Here is a 16193-nt window from a genome sequence, read left to right on the forward strand (position 1 = left end):
GCTCTATGTCAAATCCGTCTCATTGTTCAACAAATACTGAATACTACTTAACTTTACATGTTTAGCCTACATGACTGTGGTTGTTGGTTCAGGCTACAGATTAATAACATTTAAGGCTAACTATAATAAGAAAACCACAGGTCAGAAGTGTTGGTGTCCTCCTCTGCAGTAGGCCAAGCCAGTTCTATTGCTCAACTGGGTCGGCCGTATGCCTGACCTTGCTTTGAAGTGATCTCTGTCAGCGCCGTGCCGTTAGCCATGTCACTAAGAGGCTTGCAGGCTGCAGATCAGTTTAGCACAGCCTCACCTGACTAATCTGATTACTTCAACAAGGCTGCTGTCAATGTGCAAGACAGAATAAACAAGAACAAACGCATCGTCACCCTTCCACATGTCTTCATATTCATAAAGCTCAGCACTGAAGCTATGATGAAGGCGTTTGCTGTATTGTTTATGAGCATCTTTATATTTAAATGTTTGTTTTTTTATGTGGAGTGTCGTCCCCCCCCCCAACGCCTTAAATTCCAGCTGTAGTGCTACAGTGAACTGTACATGCTGCCAGGTCAAGAGAGCAACAGCAGAGTAGAGTACATTCAGAAGCTTATCACAAGTTATTTTAAGCCCTCGCATCCAGCTCACATAGTTCTTATGCCTTTATTAACATTACTCCCCATTTGTAAGATGCTTATGTTGACCTGTGTTCTGTGACTATTATCTTGTCCAGAATTTGAAGGAAGCCCTCAGGAAGGGGGCTACAAAGACGTCAGCAGGGGCATGTAGCCTCAGATAATGTGAAGAAAACTCGTCATATTAAAGACACCTTGACATAATTTATCAATCTAACAGAAGACATTATTTTCTGGTATTTTATCAGGGGTGAGATTCAGGTTACTGAGGAAAAAAAACGTGTTACAATCCAAGCTGTAATTGGCTTAATGATGGGATAAAAGAACCATTTTATTGGTGTGTGTGTGTGTGGAGAGTTTTAGCCGTGCTAAATTTCAGTTAGCATCTTTAGTTACTGTAGTAAGACTAGGGAAATGGCAAAGAGCATGAGTAAAGTGCCTTTATCACTGCACCAGCTTCAAGCCCCAGGTGATTACATGCAATTCTGTTATATGTGGTAGTCATCGGGGATATGTATACAATTAACATTGCAAATGTTTTCTTTGTTCTGCATTAAATGAGGAAGTTTATTAATAAGGTTTATTATTATATGTATTATTTATTATTATTATTATAATACATGTTTTGCTTTGGGGACACTAGCGGCGAGAATTAAAGTTCCTCACTAATACAACTACATGTGAGGTTAAGGTAAAGTTCCAGCAAATGAATGACAAGTTTCTCACAAGAGCATGTCTTTTTTGGGGTCCTTTTTTTCCTAATAAATAAGACAGCAGTTTTGTGCTCTGAAGAACTCATCTTTCATTTAACAGCAGTTCTGGTTTGTGCCTCATCCCCTTGATTTCAGACAGGTGTAGGTGGGAAGAGGGACTGTAAATCGGTCCAAGCTCAGTGTTAGCCACCATTTTCATCACAATTATTCCCAGTTCTGACTATTAAAATAGCAGCTTAATCCATCAATCGAATCAGTCTTATAATGCTCAGGGTTTGTTTTAGGTTATTTTAAAACAGTTGTGAACATGTAAAATTATCCAGGCTGCAGAGTGAATATTCCTCTACTTTCACCTTCTTTTTCATCTCCTCCAGCCCTCCCCCAACACACACACTCTTCCCACACTAGTATGGATTAAAAGCTAAAGAGGGTTGAGAAGTTAAAGCTTACCAGTCCTTTCCACTCTCCCCTTTCTTTTACCTGTTACCTCTCCCCATCTCTCTGCCAATCTATTTTTTACCAATCCATTCTCCGGATCAGGGTTGGACATCTTCTCATGCACAGTCCCTTGCTCTATGGTTTGGGTTGGGTCCCAGTCCAAAACAGGGAGAAGCAAGAACTAAAGCAAGACTAAACTACTGGAAATGTGGAGGTTTTAATTTTCAGGACTGTCTTCAAGGAATTTGGATACAAGAGGAGATAATTAGATTGTTTTTTAACTTTCTATGCTATTTGGATTACCTATGATATTTTTTCCCAATAAAAGGACAAAGATAACTTTTCCTGCTGTATACTTCTGTATACTTAATCCACCTGGGATTTGGATGGTGCAATTCAATGACAGGCTCCGCTCCAGGTCAGAACCGTCTCTTATTAAATCTGTTTCACTGAATTGTCTTGTCATTGATTTACCACTATTAAGGGTAATATAGGTATGGTTTTGTTAATGTAATTAATGTATCCATCATACATTGTCATTGTATCCTTGTTCAAATCTGTTTGCAGCAGAGTTACTCCAGTGAAGGTGAAACTGTTGGATCACCAAAGATTGTCTAAATTCATACATTTGTTATAGACTTTTAGAAAATTGCTTTACACAATGTAAAAAGGATTTTGAGGAATTAACATAATTTGACCTATTTCCTATTTTCAGTAGCACTTTAGAACAAGGCTAGCATATTAGTGCTAGCATCAGTGCTCCTCTTAACCTATTAGCAACTGATAAGCCAATGTCAATATTGCCCACTTTAGAAGGCTTGTTAGTTGCCGCTTTCTTGCTGCATTTCCACTTGAAGATAAGGACAGAAATCAGGCTCGTGGTATTTTGTGCTGTTAAAATGTATTTTTTGAACCACTGAAAGCCACAGGTGGTTTACACCATGCCTCATTTAAGATAGACGGCGTGATAGACAGATAGATGCAAATATAAACTAGAGCTAGACTGATAAATCAGCCAGGCCGATATACGGGCCGATATCAGCTTATTACAGAGATATATTGTATTGGTGTATATATGGGCCGATAAGTAACAAGAAATTGCAGGACAGAAATGCCAAACTAAGTTTGAGGTAATTTAGAAATGGTGTCACTGTTACATACTTTGTCCACCAGGGACATTGACTGAAGTTAATCTGTAAGATGTCCCAATTAGTATGTATCTTTGTCCCAATTCATTCATTAATTTACATGTTTTTAAACTCTCAAATATTAATATTAATCGGACCATAATATGAACACAAGCACAAGATTGTTGGCTTCTTTGGTAAGTGGTAATACTTTTAGTATTTTAAGCTATGGACTAAAGTTTTTGAATTATCTTCATAAACCAATATTGTATTGGTGGAACATTTTTATTTCTTTCAGGCTGAACTTCCATATACTTAAGAAGCAATGTTCTAGCTCAATGCATTAGCTGCAATTAAACTTCCCCTCACTACTGGCAGGTACATCAAACCTTTTGCTCAGCTGTCAATGTCAATACTTTTGCCATAGGCAGCCATTTTTAAAAAGTGTGTAAGTTAGTGTGTGTCTTTCAGCAATAACGTAAGTTAATGTTTGAAGATTAATAAAGGACCCAACTGTCTTTTCTAATTTAACCTGAAACACCAGTGTAAGCTCCCTCCTACTATCATTTAATCTTGAGATATTTCTGGCAGCTAATACAAATTTAGATGCTGGTTTCAAGAATCTGGGGTGTGACTGGAGTTGAAGAGAAATCATCCAGAAATGGATGGCTGAGAAGATCTCAAGAGACTGACTTTAGAAGGGAAAAGAGATATCAAGAACAAATAGAGACATCAAGGCCAGATTTAGCTCCACGTTATCTGGCACTTGATTTTTTAAAGTCTGTGGCCCCGGCAGAGCTAATCAGCTTGCCACACACATGCCATTAATTCTCCAAGGACAGCACTGGCATGCTGCGAACCATGTCCTCTGTGAGACAGATGGATGCTGATAAGATTCAACATCACATTCTGTTAAACAAAACAGCTCAGTAACATTCAAGTTCATGCCTGTATCCTGGAGACTGTTTAAGCCCTGAGGTGTCCGTACTTGTATCACAGAACTTAGGAAGCAAAAACAGATCACACTGACTTGTCATGCTACAAATTTCCTAATTCTTTCCATCTCTTTTTCTTTTTTTCTGGAGGCAGTGATGGCTTGGGGTTGTCCCTTCACCGGTCCAGCTTTGGACTAGAGGCCTGCTGAGTGCCAAGGGAGACAGTCCCATCCACAAAGACACACTCACTGTCACACTAATCACCATATACTCTCCACTCCTCTTCTGTGTCTAAAGCATCAGAATAGCTGTGCTAGGAAATGGCAAGTCACAGAGACCCTCGCTTTCTGCATAACCTGTCCTACCACCCACGATGGCAGCACGACTCAATAAAAGTGAAGAGGAAAGGACATATGCAGACAGTGGCTAAAAACAATTGCAGTGGATATAGTCTCTTTAAATCATTAGCAGCTTCATCATCATTGTCATCAGGATCATTGTCATCAAAACCACAGTTTCCCTCATCTCCTGTGCAATGCTACAGGAGCTGGTGGGGGAACTGGTTTCTTCTGCCCTTACTCATGGTCTCATTTATGCCCTGCCAATCCTGGGCAACCACTTTCAAGGTAGCCCTGGTTGGACCCTGGACGTGCGACCTGTTATACTCCAAAGCCCTCCCTGACTTGGCAGCCCGCCTCGCCACCACTCGCATAAACAAGGACCCCTACCTCAACAAAGGCTACTGGTATGACTACACACTGATTAATGAGGACTGCAAGTCCTCCCGTGCCCTTGCTCGCTTTGCTGAGCTGAAAAGTTATGGCGCTGCTTTCCTGGGCCCCGCCAACCCAGGCTACTGCTCCTCAGCTGCTTTGTATGCAAAAGAGTGGGATGTTGGGATTCTTTCCTGGGGTTGCCTCAAACCCAACATGAAAAGAGGAGAGATGTATCCCACCTTCCTGCGTCCGTTGCCACTATCCTCCCGTGTACTCTTCACTGTGTTGCGGTACTTTCGTTGGGCCCATGTGGCCATAATCTCAGAGGAGACAGACATCTGGGAAGCCACAGGACAGGAGCTGGCCTCATCACTGAGGGCCCTTGGCCTGCCTGTCAACCCTGTGGTCACTATTGGGGACGACAAGGACGGGCCTCGAAGAGCCCTGACAAAAGTGCGAGATGCAGACCGGGTCAGAGGTGAATTGTAGATGTACAGATTATCGAAATAAGACAAAAAACAATTAATGTATAATACCATTAAAACAACAATTTTATTCTACATGAATCATGCAAATATATTTTTAATCCCTCCTCTCTCCACAGTGGTCATTCTGTGCATGCCTTCTGTCCTGATTGGTGGCCAATCCCAATACCAACTTCTGACAACAGCCTTGGCCATGCGTATGATCGACCGTGGCTACGTGTTCATCCCCTACGACACCCTCCTCTACGCACTACCCTACAAGGATGCTCACTATTATTTGCTAGGCAATGACACCAAGCTGCGGAAAGCCTATGATGGGGTCCTCACCATCACTGTGGACTCTGGAGAACGCAATTTCTATGAGGCCTTCAAAGATGCTCAGGACAGCTATGAAATCCGCAGCAGCACCCCACCAGAGCAGGTGAGATAATAGAAAAAGGTGACAAATGTGGAAGAAGAGAAAAAACAAATACACTTATACAAACATTTGAATTTAATCAAAATCGTCACGTCACTGTCTCCTCTGTCAGGTTTCTCCTTTCTTTGGCACCATCTACAACATGATGTACTACATAGCTATGGCTGCTGAGCAGGCCCGCGACAATGGAGGCCGCTGGGTTACTGGTCAGATCCTGGGTGACAGCAAGGGTGGCTTTGAATTTCAAGGCTTCAATCAGCCCTTGAGGGCCGGCAGGAACGGCGAAGGCATGCAGGCACGCTATGTAGTGCTTGACTACAGTGGCATGGGCACCTCTCTCTACTCCACTCATGCTCTGGAGGCTGCTCATACAGATGGCAGGACCGGGGGCTTGAAATACCTCAGTCGTTCAATCCATTTTGCAGGCAGCACGCCCTACAAAGACTCAGGTTGCTGGTTTAGTCCATACTTTGCCTGTACTGGAGGTGAGTGAAGTAGTAGTGTCACTGCAGGGAGTAAAAGCTGGTACATTGCTGAATTCAGTGCATTCAAACTGTCTGTCTTTGTGTTTTTTCTTCTCTTCTTCTCATCCCAAAGGCATAGATCCAGTCACTCTCCTCTTTCTGTTCGTTGTGCTCATTTTATTGGCTGGATCTGGAGCTAAATTCTTTGTTTATTTCAAGTATGTACAGCAGAATATCAAAGAATATTTCATCAGATGCTGTTTTGTGTGATTTTTAGAAAATATTATGATTGTTTTTCTTTTTTTGTCTGTCCAGGAGAAGCGGCAGGGTTGGGCTCAGCTTTGGAGGTGGTGGTAACGGTGGATCAAAGAAGGTAGTCCTGACCCTGGATGACCTGGTCTTCATCAACACTCAAGTTAGCAAACGGGTCAGTTCTGTGCTGAATCTTTGACAATACCGACTGTCTTTTGCTGTGGTTTGCTTCTCTCTGCTTTGCAAGTGTGTGATGTATGAAAGTTGTTTACCTGTAAAAGATTATTCACTCTAACCCTAACCCCTCCTCTTTGAACTGTGTGTATGAGCAGAGGATCAATGACGAAAGTATCTTGAAAAGCCAGCTGGATATAAAGACTCCTCACCACTCGGTGTCCGGTCGCAGCTACTTGGCCTCCACACCAGAGAGCTCGAATATCGCTGTGTTTGAGGTGAGGCGAGTCTGTCATGACACATTCAATATACTCCTGCTTACTATTTGGGGGCTTATGCCTTTGGAAGCTTTTGGTTTCACAAAGACTGTGCTGTTTTGTGTATATCCCAGGGTGACTGGGTTTGGTTGAAGAAATGCCCCAGTGGAGTAGTATCGGGTGTCAACAGCGATACTGAGTTTGTCTTTGTCAAGGTAAGTGAATGTGTGAGGGAAGCACTGACTTTCTGTATTCAGACGTTTGTTTTCCTGACTAAGGCATAGCAGTCGTTATTAAAACAACTGACTCTCCATTGTTGCCAGAAAACACAAAATACAGACTGGTCTGGTTCAGTGATTACACATATACATATATACTGTCCCTGTTCCTGGCCACAAAAAAAGTATCAAGCTGAGTGATATTCCTCTTGCAAGTCTCTTTCATTCACAAAACAAACTTGACGGTACACAGCCTCGATGTTTCCATTGTCTTCCTTTCAGCTCAGAGACATGAGGCACGAGAACCTCAATCTGTTCCTGGGACTGTTCTTCGACTTTGGGATCTTTGGTGTTGTGACCGAGCACTGCTCCAGGGGCAGCTTGGAGGATCTGCTCAGCAACGAGGATGTACGTCTTGACTGGATGTTCAAGTCCTCCCTGTTAATGGATCTGATTCGGGTAAGAGAGACAAAATGACACACTCTTGTTTCATTTCCTTTCATCTTTTCATGTTTTGTCATCACTCACACATTTTCCACAAACTGTTCTCAGGGAATGAAGTACCTGCACAATCGTGACATCATCCACGGACGGCTCAAATCCCGTAACTGTGTGGTAGACGGGCGCTTTGTATTGAAAGTGACAGATTATGGGTTCAATGAACTTTTGATTTCCCAAAGCATTGACATTGACAAGGAAAAGCCAGAGGGTGAGTTCATGTGCATCCACAGACCCATTCAGTGACTTTGCCCGCACATATCTATTTTCTTTGTTTATTTATCATTGTCCATTTTTTTCCCAATAAAGATCTGCTTTGGACGTCTCCTGAGCTGCTGCGAAGTTCCAGTCTGAGGAGGAAGGGCACTTTCTTGGGAGATGTCTACAGCTTCGCCATCATCACGCAGGAGGTCATCTCTCGCTCTGCACCTTTCTGCATGCTGGACATGCCTCCCAAGGGTGAGTGATATGGTATTAGTAACCCCAAGGGATGTTAACATGAAAAGAAACAATGATGTAGTAGAAGGTATTGGAGCCATGTGCAAAAGGTCAATTCATAGTTTAAATCTTTTTGGAAATGTTCATCCTGTTTTGTATGTTCTCCACCTGTGTAAAAGGCCAATGACTGACCTGTTTTTATCACCAATGATTCATAGTTATTTTACAAAGTTGCACAATATCAAATTAGAAACAATGAATTTTTATGTTTTGTGCATGTCTGTGTGTTCCTGACATCCATGCGTTCTTGTCTGTGTGGTTGTGTTGTTTGTGTGTGTTGACAGAGATTATCAGCAAGGTCAAAGAGCCTCCTCCGTTGTGTCGGCCTGTTGTGTCAGTGGACGAGGCCCCGCTGGATGTGATACAGATTATGAAACAGGCCTGGAGTGAAGAGCCGGAGAAGAGGCCGACATTTGAGGAGATCTTCAAACAGGTAAAAACACTGAAAACACACGTTGACCCAGATCTACTCCTCCTTACATGTTGTTCTGTACAAAAGTAGCAAGCTGGAGACGACATTCCTGCTCCCTCCTTTTCATGTGACAGTTCAAGAGCATCACCAAGGGAAAGAAGACCAACATCATCGACTCTATGCTGCGCATGTTGGAACAGTACTCGTCCAACTTGGAGGATCTTATTAGAGAGAGGACAGAGGAGCTGGAGGTGGAGAGACAGAAGACTGACAAACTGGTGGCTCAGATGTTGCCCAAGTGAGTATCCAGCAACTGACACATGAAAAGACAATAAAACTAGCTATTGAGACTGATGAGCAACAATATCCTCTGGAGGCCTTTAGAGCATCAGCACAATTACAGTGGAATATGATATTTAAATGTTGCTCCTTTAACTTCCTCAGGGAGGTCAAAGGTGATCGGTGCTCAGTTCAGCAGGGTTGCGGCTTCCTGACATACAGTAGTGGTATTAGTAGTCTTCTGCAGGGATTTAACAATAATTCTCAGGAACTGTGGAGACCAGGCCAGCTGTGCAAAATGCATCTGAATCAAGACCACAGAGAAAATGTTGAGAGATTGTTATTGAATTGTAGCTGTCATCTCTTGAGCAGGAAAACACAATTGAACAGTCAAAATAGTCAAAACGTATTTCTTTATTTTTCTTTTACATCTCTCTTCCGTCATGTCTCAAACTTTTCCACCAGATTATGGCTGCTGATTTCAGCAACTGTGGGAATATTTGGTGCAACAACCAATGATGTAAATGTGATCAGACAGTCAAACCCGTCTAAAGCAAACACCATCATTGAAAACTTCTTTAGATTTTGCTTGCTCTTACCAATTCTGTGCTTTTTCACACATAACACAAAATAACTAAATATACTGTAAGTGATGTTTAACCTCAAATGCAACACTTGGTATAAAACCACCAGACCAAATTCATCAACTGTGTCCTGCTAGTAGATTTTATGACAATGATTTTATGCCTGACAATGTCTCAATATGTGCAACAGGTCAGCCACCTCAGTTTTGTTTTCTTTTATGAATTGTAGTGTAAATGATCACCAGAAATGTTTCTGTCTTAGAATTTGATGTTATTGTCAGAATTTTCTTCATCTAAAAGTCAAAACAAGGATACCTTGTTCATAGCTTCACAGCACTGAATTTTGTTGAATCATCAATCAAATAAATCACTGATCTGCCAAAAGAGAGGTGGCGTTCCTCTATTTAAACGTTACATATTGAGAGGAGAGAGTCACACCATGCTGTCATTGCACACACACATTATACTGTATCTCAGTCATCTATTTAGAGGGGTCACTTTGCCTGTTTGCAATGATCAATAATAATAGTTTGGGAGGAGATCCTGAAGTCATCACATTTATGGGATCAGAAAGGGATGATGTCTGTTAAAGTCTCTGTGTGCTGAAAAATGAAATCCAAGGAAGTATAAAATTACTTTCAGCAGTCTCAGGCTCTTGAGAGAAGACTGTTTCTTCTTCAGCACCTCAGAGTGTCCTCCACTCACCATTTTCCTCCTTCAGGTCTGTGGCCCAGGCGCTGAAGACAGGCAAGCCCGTCAAACCTGAGCATTTCAGCGAGGTCACGCTGTACTTCAGTGACATTGTGGGCTTCACCACCATCTCAGCTCTCAGCGAGCCCATTGAGGTGGTTGACTTACTCAATGACCTCTACACACTCTTTGATGCTATCATTGGACTGCATGATGTGTACAAGGTGAGTGTTGGGGGATCGTGCGTACAGTATCTATGATGAAAGCAGCGTTTTTGTAATATTTCATTTCATTTATTGCTCACTTTTTGTATTTTTTGGTGTTTTTGGTAGTGGTGTGATCTTTAAATATGTTTCAGTATTTTAAAGACAGACACTTAGAAGAGATCTTTTGGAGACTAAATAAATCAGCTTTGGTATAAATAAGCCAAACTTAATTGTGCTTTTATCCTGCAAAAAAAAAAGAAAGTTTTTTTTAAATTTAATTTGTTAATTTAAAAATAAATAAGTTTTTGTTTTAGCTTTTTAACAAAACATACAAATTCAGTCTTTTTTTTAAATTTCTTGTCAAAATTTCTCTATATTGTTGATTTGCTAAAACATTGCTTCTGTTGCGTCTAAATCTGTCCACTATTTATTAAGAGAATGCCTTTATTTTGGTGGTGGCCCGTACTTTCAAACTTTGTAGTGTTGAACTAGTGAAAGAAAAATACTACATTGTGTGTGTGTGTGTGTGTGTGTGTGTGTGTGTGTGTTGAACTCTTATTTTTATGGTATTTAGGTGGAAACTATCGGAGATGCCTACATGGTAGCCTCAGGAGTCCCCACTAGGAACGGCAACCGGCATGCAGCTGAGATGGCCAACATGTCTCTTGACATCCTCCACTGCATTGGGACCTTCAAGATGAGGCACATGCCTGAATTAAAAGTCAGGATCCGTATTGGCCTGCACTCTGGTGAGCAATATGTTCATCCTCTCTGTGCTGTGATAAACTATGCTCTAATCATCATGATATACAGTTGTAATGTGGCATATGGAAAGTTCTTCACCATGGGTAATTACATTAAGAGTTGCATACATGTGTAATGAGTAATATGATAATAAATCCAGACTTCTGGGTGAGTAAAAGTTCATTTGTTGCAGAGGAATAAGAATACAGGAACCCAAGATGCTAAGGCAAGGAGGTATTTTTACCTCCTTTATCCTCGTCTGGAACTTATTCCTGGAACAGTGAAACGCTATCTACTTAGAGTGCTGTCATCCAATTAACACACTGCGTACTTTAGATTTCTAACTCCATTCTGTGAATTTCTTTATGCACACAGAGGTGGTAGTGCACAGCTTTAATGTCATGTATTGGGAAAAGAATTGTGTGCTTTTATTGAAAAGCTAAGAGATTATCAGTCTAGTAAAAAGAGTGGGGACAAAAACTATATTGAAGACTGAGTCACAATGTAACAATTTGACACACAAAATGGTCTATGATATAAGATATAGCTTGCCAAGGAGAGAGGCATCCTATTCAAAGTCCCAAACATGTGTGTGTGTGTGTGTGTGTGTGTGTGTGTGTGTTCTTGCATGCTATGTTTGCAGGCCCAGTGGTAGCAGGAGTAGTGGGTCTTACGATGCCTCGATACTGTCTGTTTGGAGACACTGTCAACACAGCATCTCGAATGGAGTCCACAGGGTTGCGTGAGTGTCTCATACAGTCTCTATTATATAGATCAGACAGATCTCCTCTTCCTTTCTATCCTTCTTTGAAATTGACATAGTGGTTGAGAGAACAGGTGTAGTTTCTGTGCATGCTGCTTGAGGCTAAATAGGGCTTTAAGTGAGCAGTCCGTACTAATCCTTTAAGACTATCAGCAGAATTAGAGGCCAATTTAAAGTCTCAGTGTAAATGTCGTCAATGACCAAGTTTGCCTCAGCTGCCTTCTGTATAAATTAAGTATAAACAATAAAGTATTAGCTACTAAGTAAACGTTACATGTATTTAAAAATCTAATTCTCACATTTGATGGAGATCCTAGAAGAGCATACTGTAATAAATTAAACTATTCAACTTTAAACTGGTCAGTGGCAGTTTCAGTCTAATTTACTGTATCTAAAATTACAATACAATACACTTATGCATGACTATACCTTATGTTTGCCATTAGGAGCAAAGCAATGATGAGTAGTCTACTGCCACCAAGTGGCTTAATGCCAAAATGACAGCCTGACTTTCTAAAATTCTCAGATAAAATCATTTTAAACTTTGGAAAGTTCCAAGGCCAAAACATATTTTACATTTATACGTGATATTAAAGCAATGTCAGTGTGCAAATGTTGAGGATTTTTCTGTATTTGCTATCATAGCTTACAGAATCCATGTCAACCAAAGCACAGTTGATGTACTGAACAGCTTGAAGCTGGGATACAAAATTGATGTCAGAGGCATGACAGAGTTAAAGGTAAGATAAAAAAAACCCACTTTCATAATATACATAGAATATAATACTATTACTGTAGCACTGGCCTTGTAAAAATAGCTAATCAATGCTAATGATTATTTATTTCTAGGGAAAAGGGATTGAGAACACATTTTGGTTGGTAGGCAGGGAAGATTTCAACAAGCCTCTGCCTATTCCTCCAGACACTCAAGGGTAAGAGAATGTTTTGGTCACTCCTCCACATATTCAATGTGATTTGCCTGATTTAATCTTTGCACTACATTTATACTGTATGGTTTTAGACTATTGCAGCCCAACTTAATGTAATAAAATGACCTATTTGTTTGAATGTTTTGTTGTGTTCTGCTCTGTGTCCCAGTCACAGTGCATAAAAAGCTGTATTTCCTATTACAGGGGAAGCAATCATGGTATCAGTTTAGAGGAGATACCTGTTGACAGAAGACAAAAGTTCCTGGATCGACAGAAGAAGATGGGCTAGCCCGATGCTTTTTACTGATGTCCCAGAATGAAAAGTGATATTTTTCAGTGAAAGAATACACAGAGTTTACTATAATTTGTGATATGCTCAAAATGAAATCCAGCAGCAGTGACATGGGATTCACACTTTTTGGATTAGTCATAAATCATTTCTATGCTAAATTAACCTTTCTTGAAGAGTATTACAGTAAGCACAGGCTCCAAGATTCAAAAATGTGCACAAAAGAGGCAACTGTCCATATTATATTTGTTCAACAGTTGGTTTTATATATATGCATACCAAAGTTGACTTACAGGTCTAAAATGTGTTGGTTTATAGGACAGCAATCTCCTAACAAGAAGGGATTGTGATGGCTGCATCTACAAAAATGATGCAGTAACATGTGTAATACTGGTGTACTTCATGTACTGTATGTATTTGTACGGATCTTTGTGCTTTGTAGAGATATCGGAGAGATTTTATAATGAACACCCCAAGGGTGGAAGCTATTACTGCTCGACCATTCATCTCAGGTATAATAGAGTCTGTGCTGCACTCACTTTAGAAGCATTAGCCTTTTACAACAACACAGAATTATTACATTAAAACATTTTCACAGTGATTTAAGCTGGAAAGCACTGGACAGGTCAGTCAGGGTTGAGAGCTTGGGTCGGGGATAGCTCTGATTTTGCTTTTGTAGCAGCATTGCTGGGATTATTCACACATTTGATGAATGAAGCCATATTATCCATAAATGTTCAAAATATGTCAAACAAAGAATCTGGTTTGTTTATTTAATTTTAGATGTAATCATTTATATAGATTAAAAAAAACCGTGCGATATGCCTATTTGGGTTGATTTGACTGATAGGTTTGTTACATTGTAACATTGTATCAGTTTGAATAAGTTTATTTAAAGACTAAAATGTGCTCTAAAATTGAGTTTAGATGACTCATTCCAATGGTAATTATAAAAATACTGTCTGAAAACGATGTTGGGGCCAAAACCCCTACAAAGCTGCAAAGCTGATTTTGTCATTTAACAGACTGACTAATGATGTGCATCTACAGTATGATTCTCTCCCTAATGATGTTATGATAATACATACAGTATTTATTGTTTTTAACAATGTGTGCATTGCTTTTACCATGCTGACATTTTCTACCACAATATATAAGACATACGCAACAAACAAGACCCAAACTATTGCTCGCTAACAACAATGTAGTTTCACTATAGCTTCACCTACAGTAAGTGTAGCCTATTACTGAAACATGCTGCATGCATGGCTGGATGTACTGTACAGCATGCTGTGTTCAATGGGGTCTAAATAGGACAGTAATAGGAAGACCTGATTTCTGTGACATCCAGTAAATCTGCTCTGCACTGATATGCAGAATGTCTGAGTCAATTAACTGAAATGATCATCTCCAATAATGTGCTTCAGCAGATTGAGCCTTTTCTTCTGAGTTATTTCTCTTTGGCCTGGGGATGTGTATATACTGTAAATTTGTACATAGTTTGTCTTTGTGTCATGCAGGGTTAGGGACTTTTTAGTGGAGTGTCTTTCTGCTTGGGTTTCCTAAACCCCTGGCACAAAAGGGAGTACCAACAAAACACAACGGTTTAATCACAGTGCATTCAAAAGCAAGCAACCACACTGTTCACTCACTCTCTGTTGGCTTGCTAATTGTCTGCCACAGCACTGATAGTGAAGCAACAATAGGCAGTCGATGTCAGGATGTGATTTTCCTGCAATGAGTTTCAGTCTGTGGACATTTTTTCATTGGGAGCTCACTGCTGACCATTTCTAACATACACACGACTTGTCACAGTAGCTCAGCGTATAATAAAAAAAAAATGGATGTCTGATGACTTGATTATCAGGTTGCTTTTGGTGTAGTCTTTCAAACCATTAAATGTTTAGCACCAGCACTGGCTCTTCAAGCATGATAAAACCCCTGACGAAGATGAAATGCAGGATTCTGAATCCAGATTACGACCATGAGGGGAAGCTGTCTGCATGTTTCTAAAGAAACAATTGAGTTATTCTATTGCATAGGTAGGACCTACTTTTCTAGATTTTTAATAAATTTGCCAAATAGTTTAAATCTGAGTCAAAACTGAATGGACTGTATTGTTCATTTTGAAAGTGATCTCAATGTGTTTCTGTAAATAAATCATGGTTTTAGTGAAGATTGTGTGTTTGCCATGTTGCCTACTCTTGAGTACATACTGTTTGTGTTGAGGCTATTGTCCCTAATGGTGCCCTGACAGTACATCAAATTATGATTCAAAACAAGTGGACCAATAAATCCTACATTCAATAAAAGCCAGTAAATCATACTGTAAATGACAGCTAAGCCATTTATACCTTGATATGTCTAAGTCATTGGCTTTCACCTATTAAATCTAATTCATATGTTAAGTTTTGAAATAGCAGCATTGTAAATGGGCAGGGTATTACAAATGACTTGGCAACAAGGGTTGATATACTTACAATATCAGCAACATTAAAATTCCACTCAGTTATGAAGAAGAGACAGTAACTCACTGGAAGTCTTACCTCACCATTTCACCATAAATTCCCAAGCAAGTTACAGTAATGCTAACAAGCTTTTGGCTACTTTTACTTACTTGGGCCAGTGTGACTGTTTTATTCTGTAGTGGAACAATCCAATGAAAATGTAAGGATGGTTTTACATATTGCAACGTCTGTGCAATAAGCTGCACATTGTAAACACACATTTAGAAGGGTCTCTAAGTGTAAGAGTGGATTTCATGCTGAAACACAACCTCCTTGGAGCTGAAGATGAATTTAAGTTGCACCGTGTATCTTACAGTAAGGCCAGCCAGCAGTTTACACAGATTTTAGATCAAGTTTAGAAATTTAGAAATCCAGAAACATTATTATAGTTTTCCTTCAGTGACAGAGTATATTTGCTGCTTTAGGTCATGAGATTTTTTTTTAAAGAATCTTTAAATGCCATCACAAACTTGTCCTAGGGTTAGCTACCACTGAATACATACATAATACAATAAGATACATACATAATACAACAAGATTTTTAAAGGGGACTTGATGAAACTTGTGAAATGATTAAAATTATATTATCCAAATCAGAATATGAACATAAATATATCTACAGGTGATATATATGCCCTGAGGACAAAGTCAGCTCAAAAGCAATTCTTATTTCTGCCACTAACAGAGGTTGCTATGAGGACAATTTGATCAATTTGACAGGTTGCTATGCCAAACCTTTTTTGGTGGCGCAATCACATCCCTGGGATTTAACCACAGACTGCATCATCTACAGTATGAAATACTTTACTTCTAAGCTCCAATGTGTAGTTTTTTGTTGCTTAGGGTATAAATGAGTCTAGACCATCAATGCTATGGTATGTGGCATTATTCAGTGAATATTGCGTCTGCATGTATGGGTCACAATATAAATAATTATTAAAAAATATCTCAGTGCACATTAAAACGCTAAC

General features: G+C 39.9%; 1 protein-coding gene across 1 annotated transcript; it reads left to right on the top strand.

The window, feature by feature from the left end:
• The first annotated feature begins 1804 nt into the window (after window positions 1–1804).
• gucy2d (guanylate cyclase 2D, retinal) lies at window positions 1805–14891 on the top strand. The gene is made up of 19 exons (XM_044223772.1): window positions 1805–2195; window positions 3994–5033; window positions 5160–5461; window positions 5571–5943; window positions 6056–6140; window positions 6238–6349; window positions 6507–6626; window positions 6740–6820; window positions 7106–7282; window positions 7376–7532; window positions 7631–7780; window positions 8104–8252; window positions 8366–8529; window positions 9816–10008; window positions 10565–10739; window positions 11378–11476; window positions 12143–12237; window positions 12347–12429; window positions 12631–14891. The coding sequence occupies exons 2-19, from the start codon at window positions 4160–4162 to the stop codon at window positions 12713–12715; spliced, it is 3474 nt and encodes a 1157-aa protein (XP_044079707.1). The 5' UTR covers window positions 1805–2195; window positions 3994–4159; the 3' UTR covers window positions 12716–14891.
• Window positions 14892–16193: the final 1302 nt, after the last annotated feature.

The sequence above is a fragment of the Siniperca chuatsi genome, linkage group LG14 (assembly GCF_020085105.1).
Source record: "Siniperca chuatsi isolate FFG_IHB_CAS linkage group LG14, ASM2008510v1, whole genome shotgun sequence".
Classification (NCBI taxonomy): domain Eukaryota; kingdom Metazoa; phylum Chordata; class Actinopteri; order Centrarchiformes; family Sinipercidae; genus Siniperca; species Siniperca chuatsi.

Excerpts from the sequence above, each read along its gene's own strand:
- gucy2d (XM_044223772.1), top strand. The coding sequence starts at position 4,160 with ATGGCAAGTCACAGAGACCCTCGCTTTCTGCATAACCTGTCCTACCAC. Across the intron at positions 5,462-5,570 it reads GCAGCACCCCACCAGAGCAG|GTTTCTCCTTTCTTTGGCAC; the intron begins GTGAGATAATAG and ends CTCCTCTGTCAG. Across the intron at positions 12,238-12,346 it reads GAGGCATGACAGAGTTAAAG|GGAAAAGGGATTGAGAACAC; the intron begins GTAAGATAAAAA and ends ATTTATTTCTAG.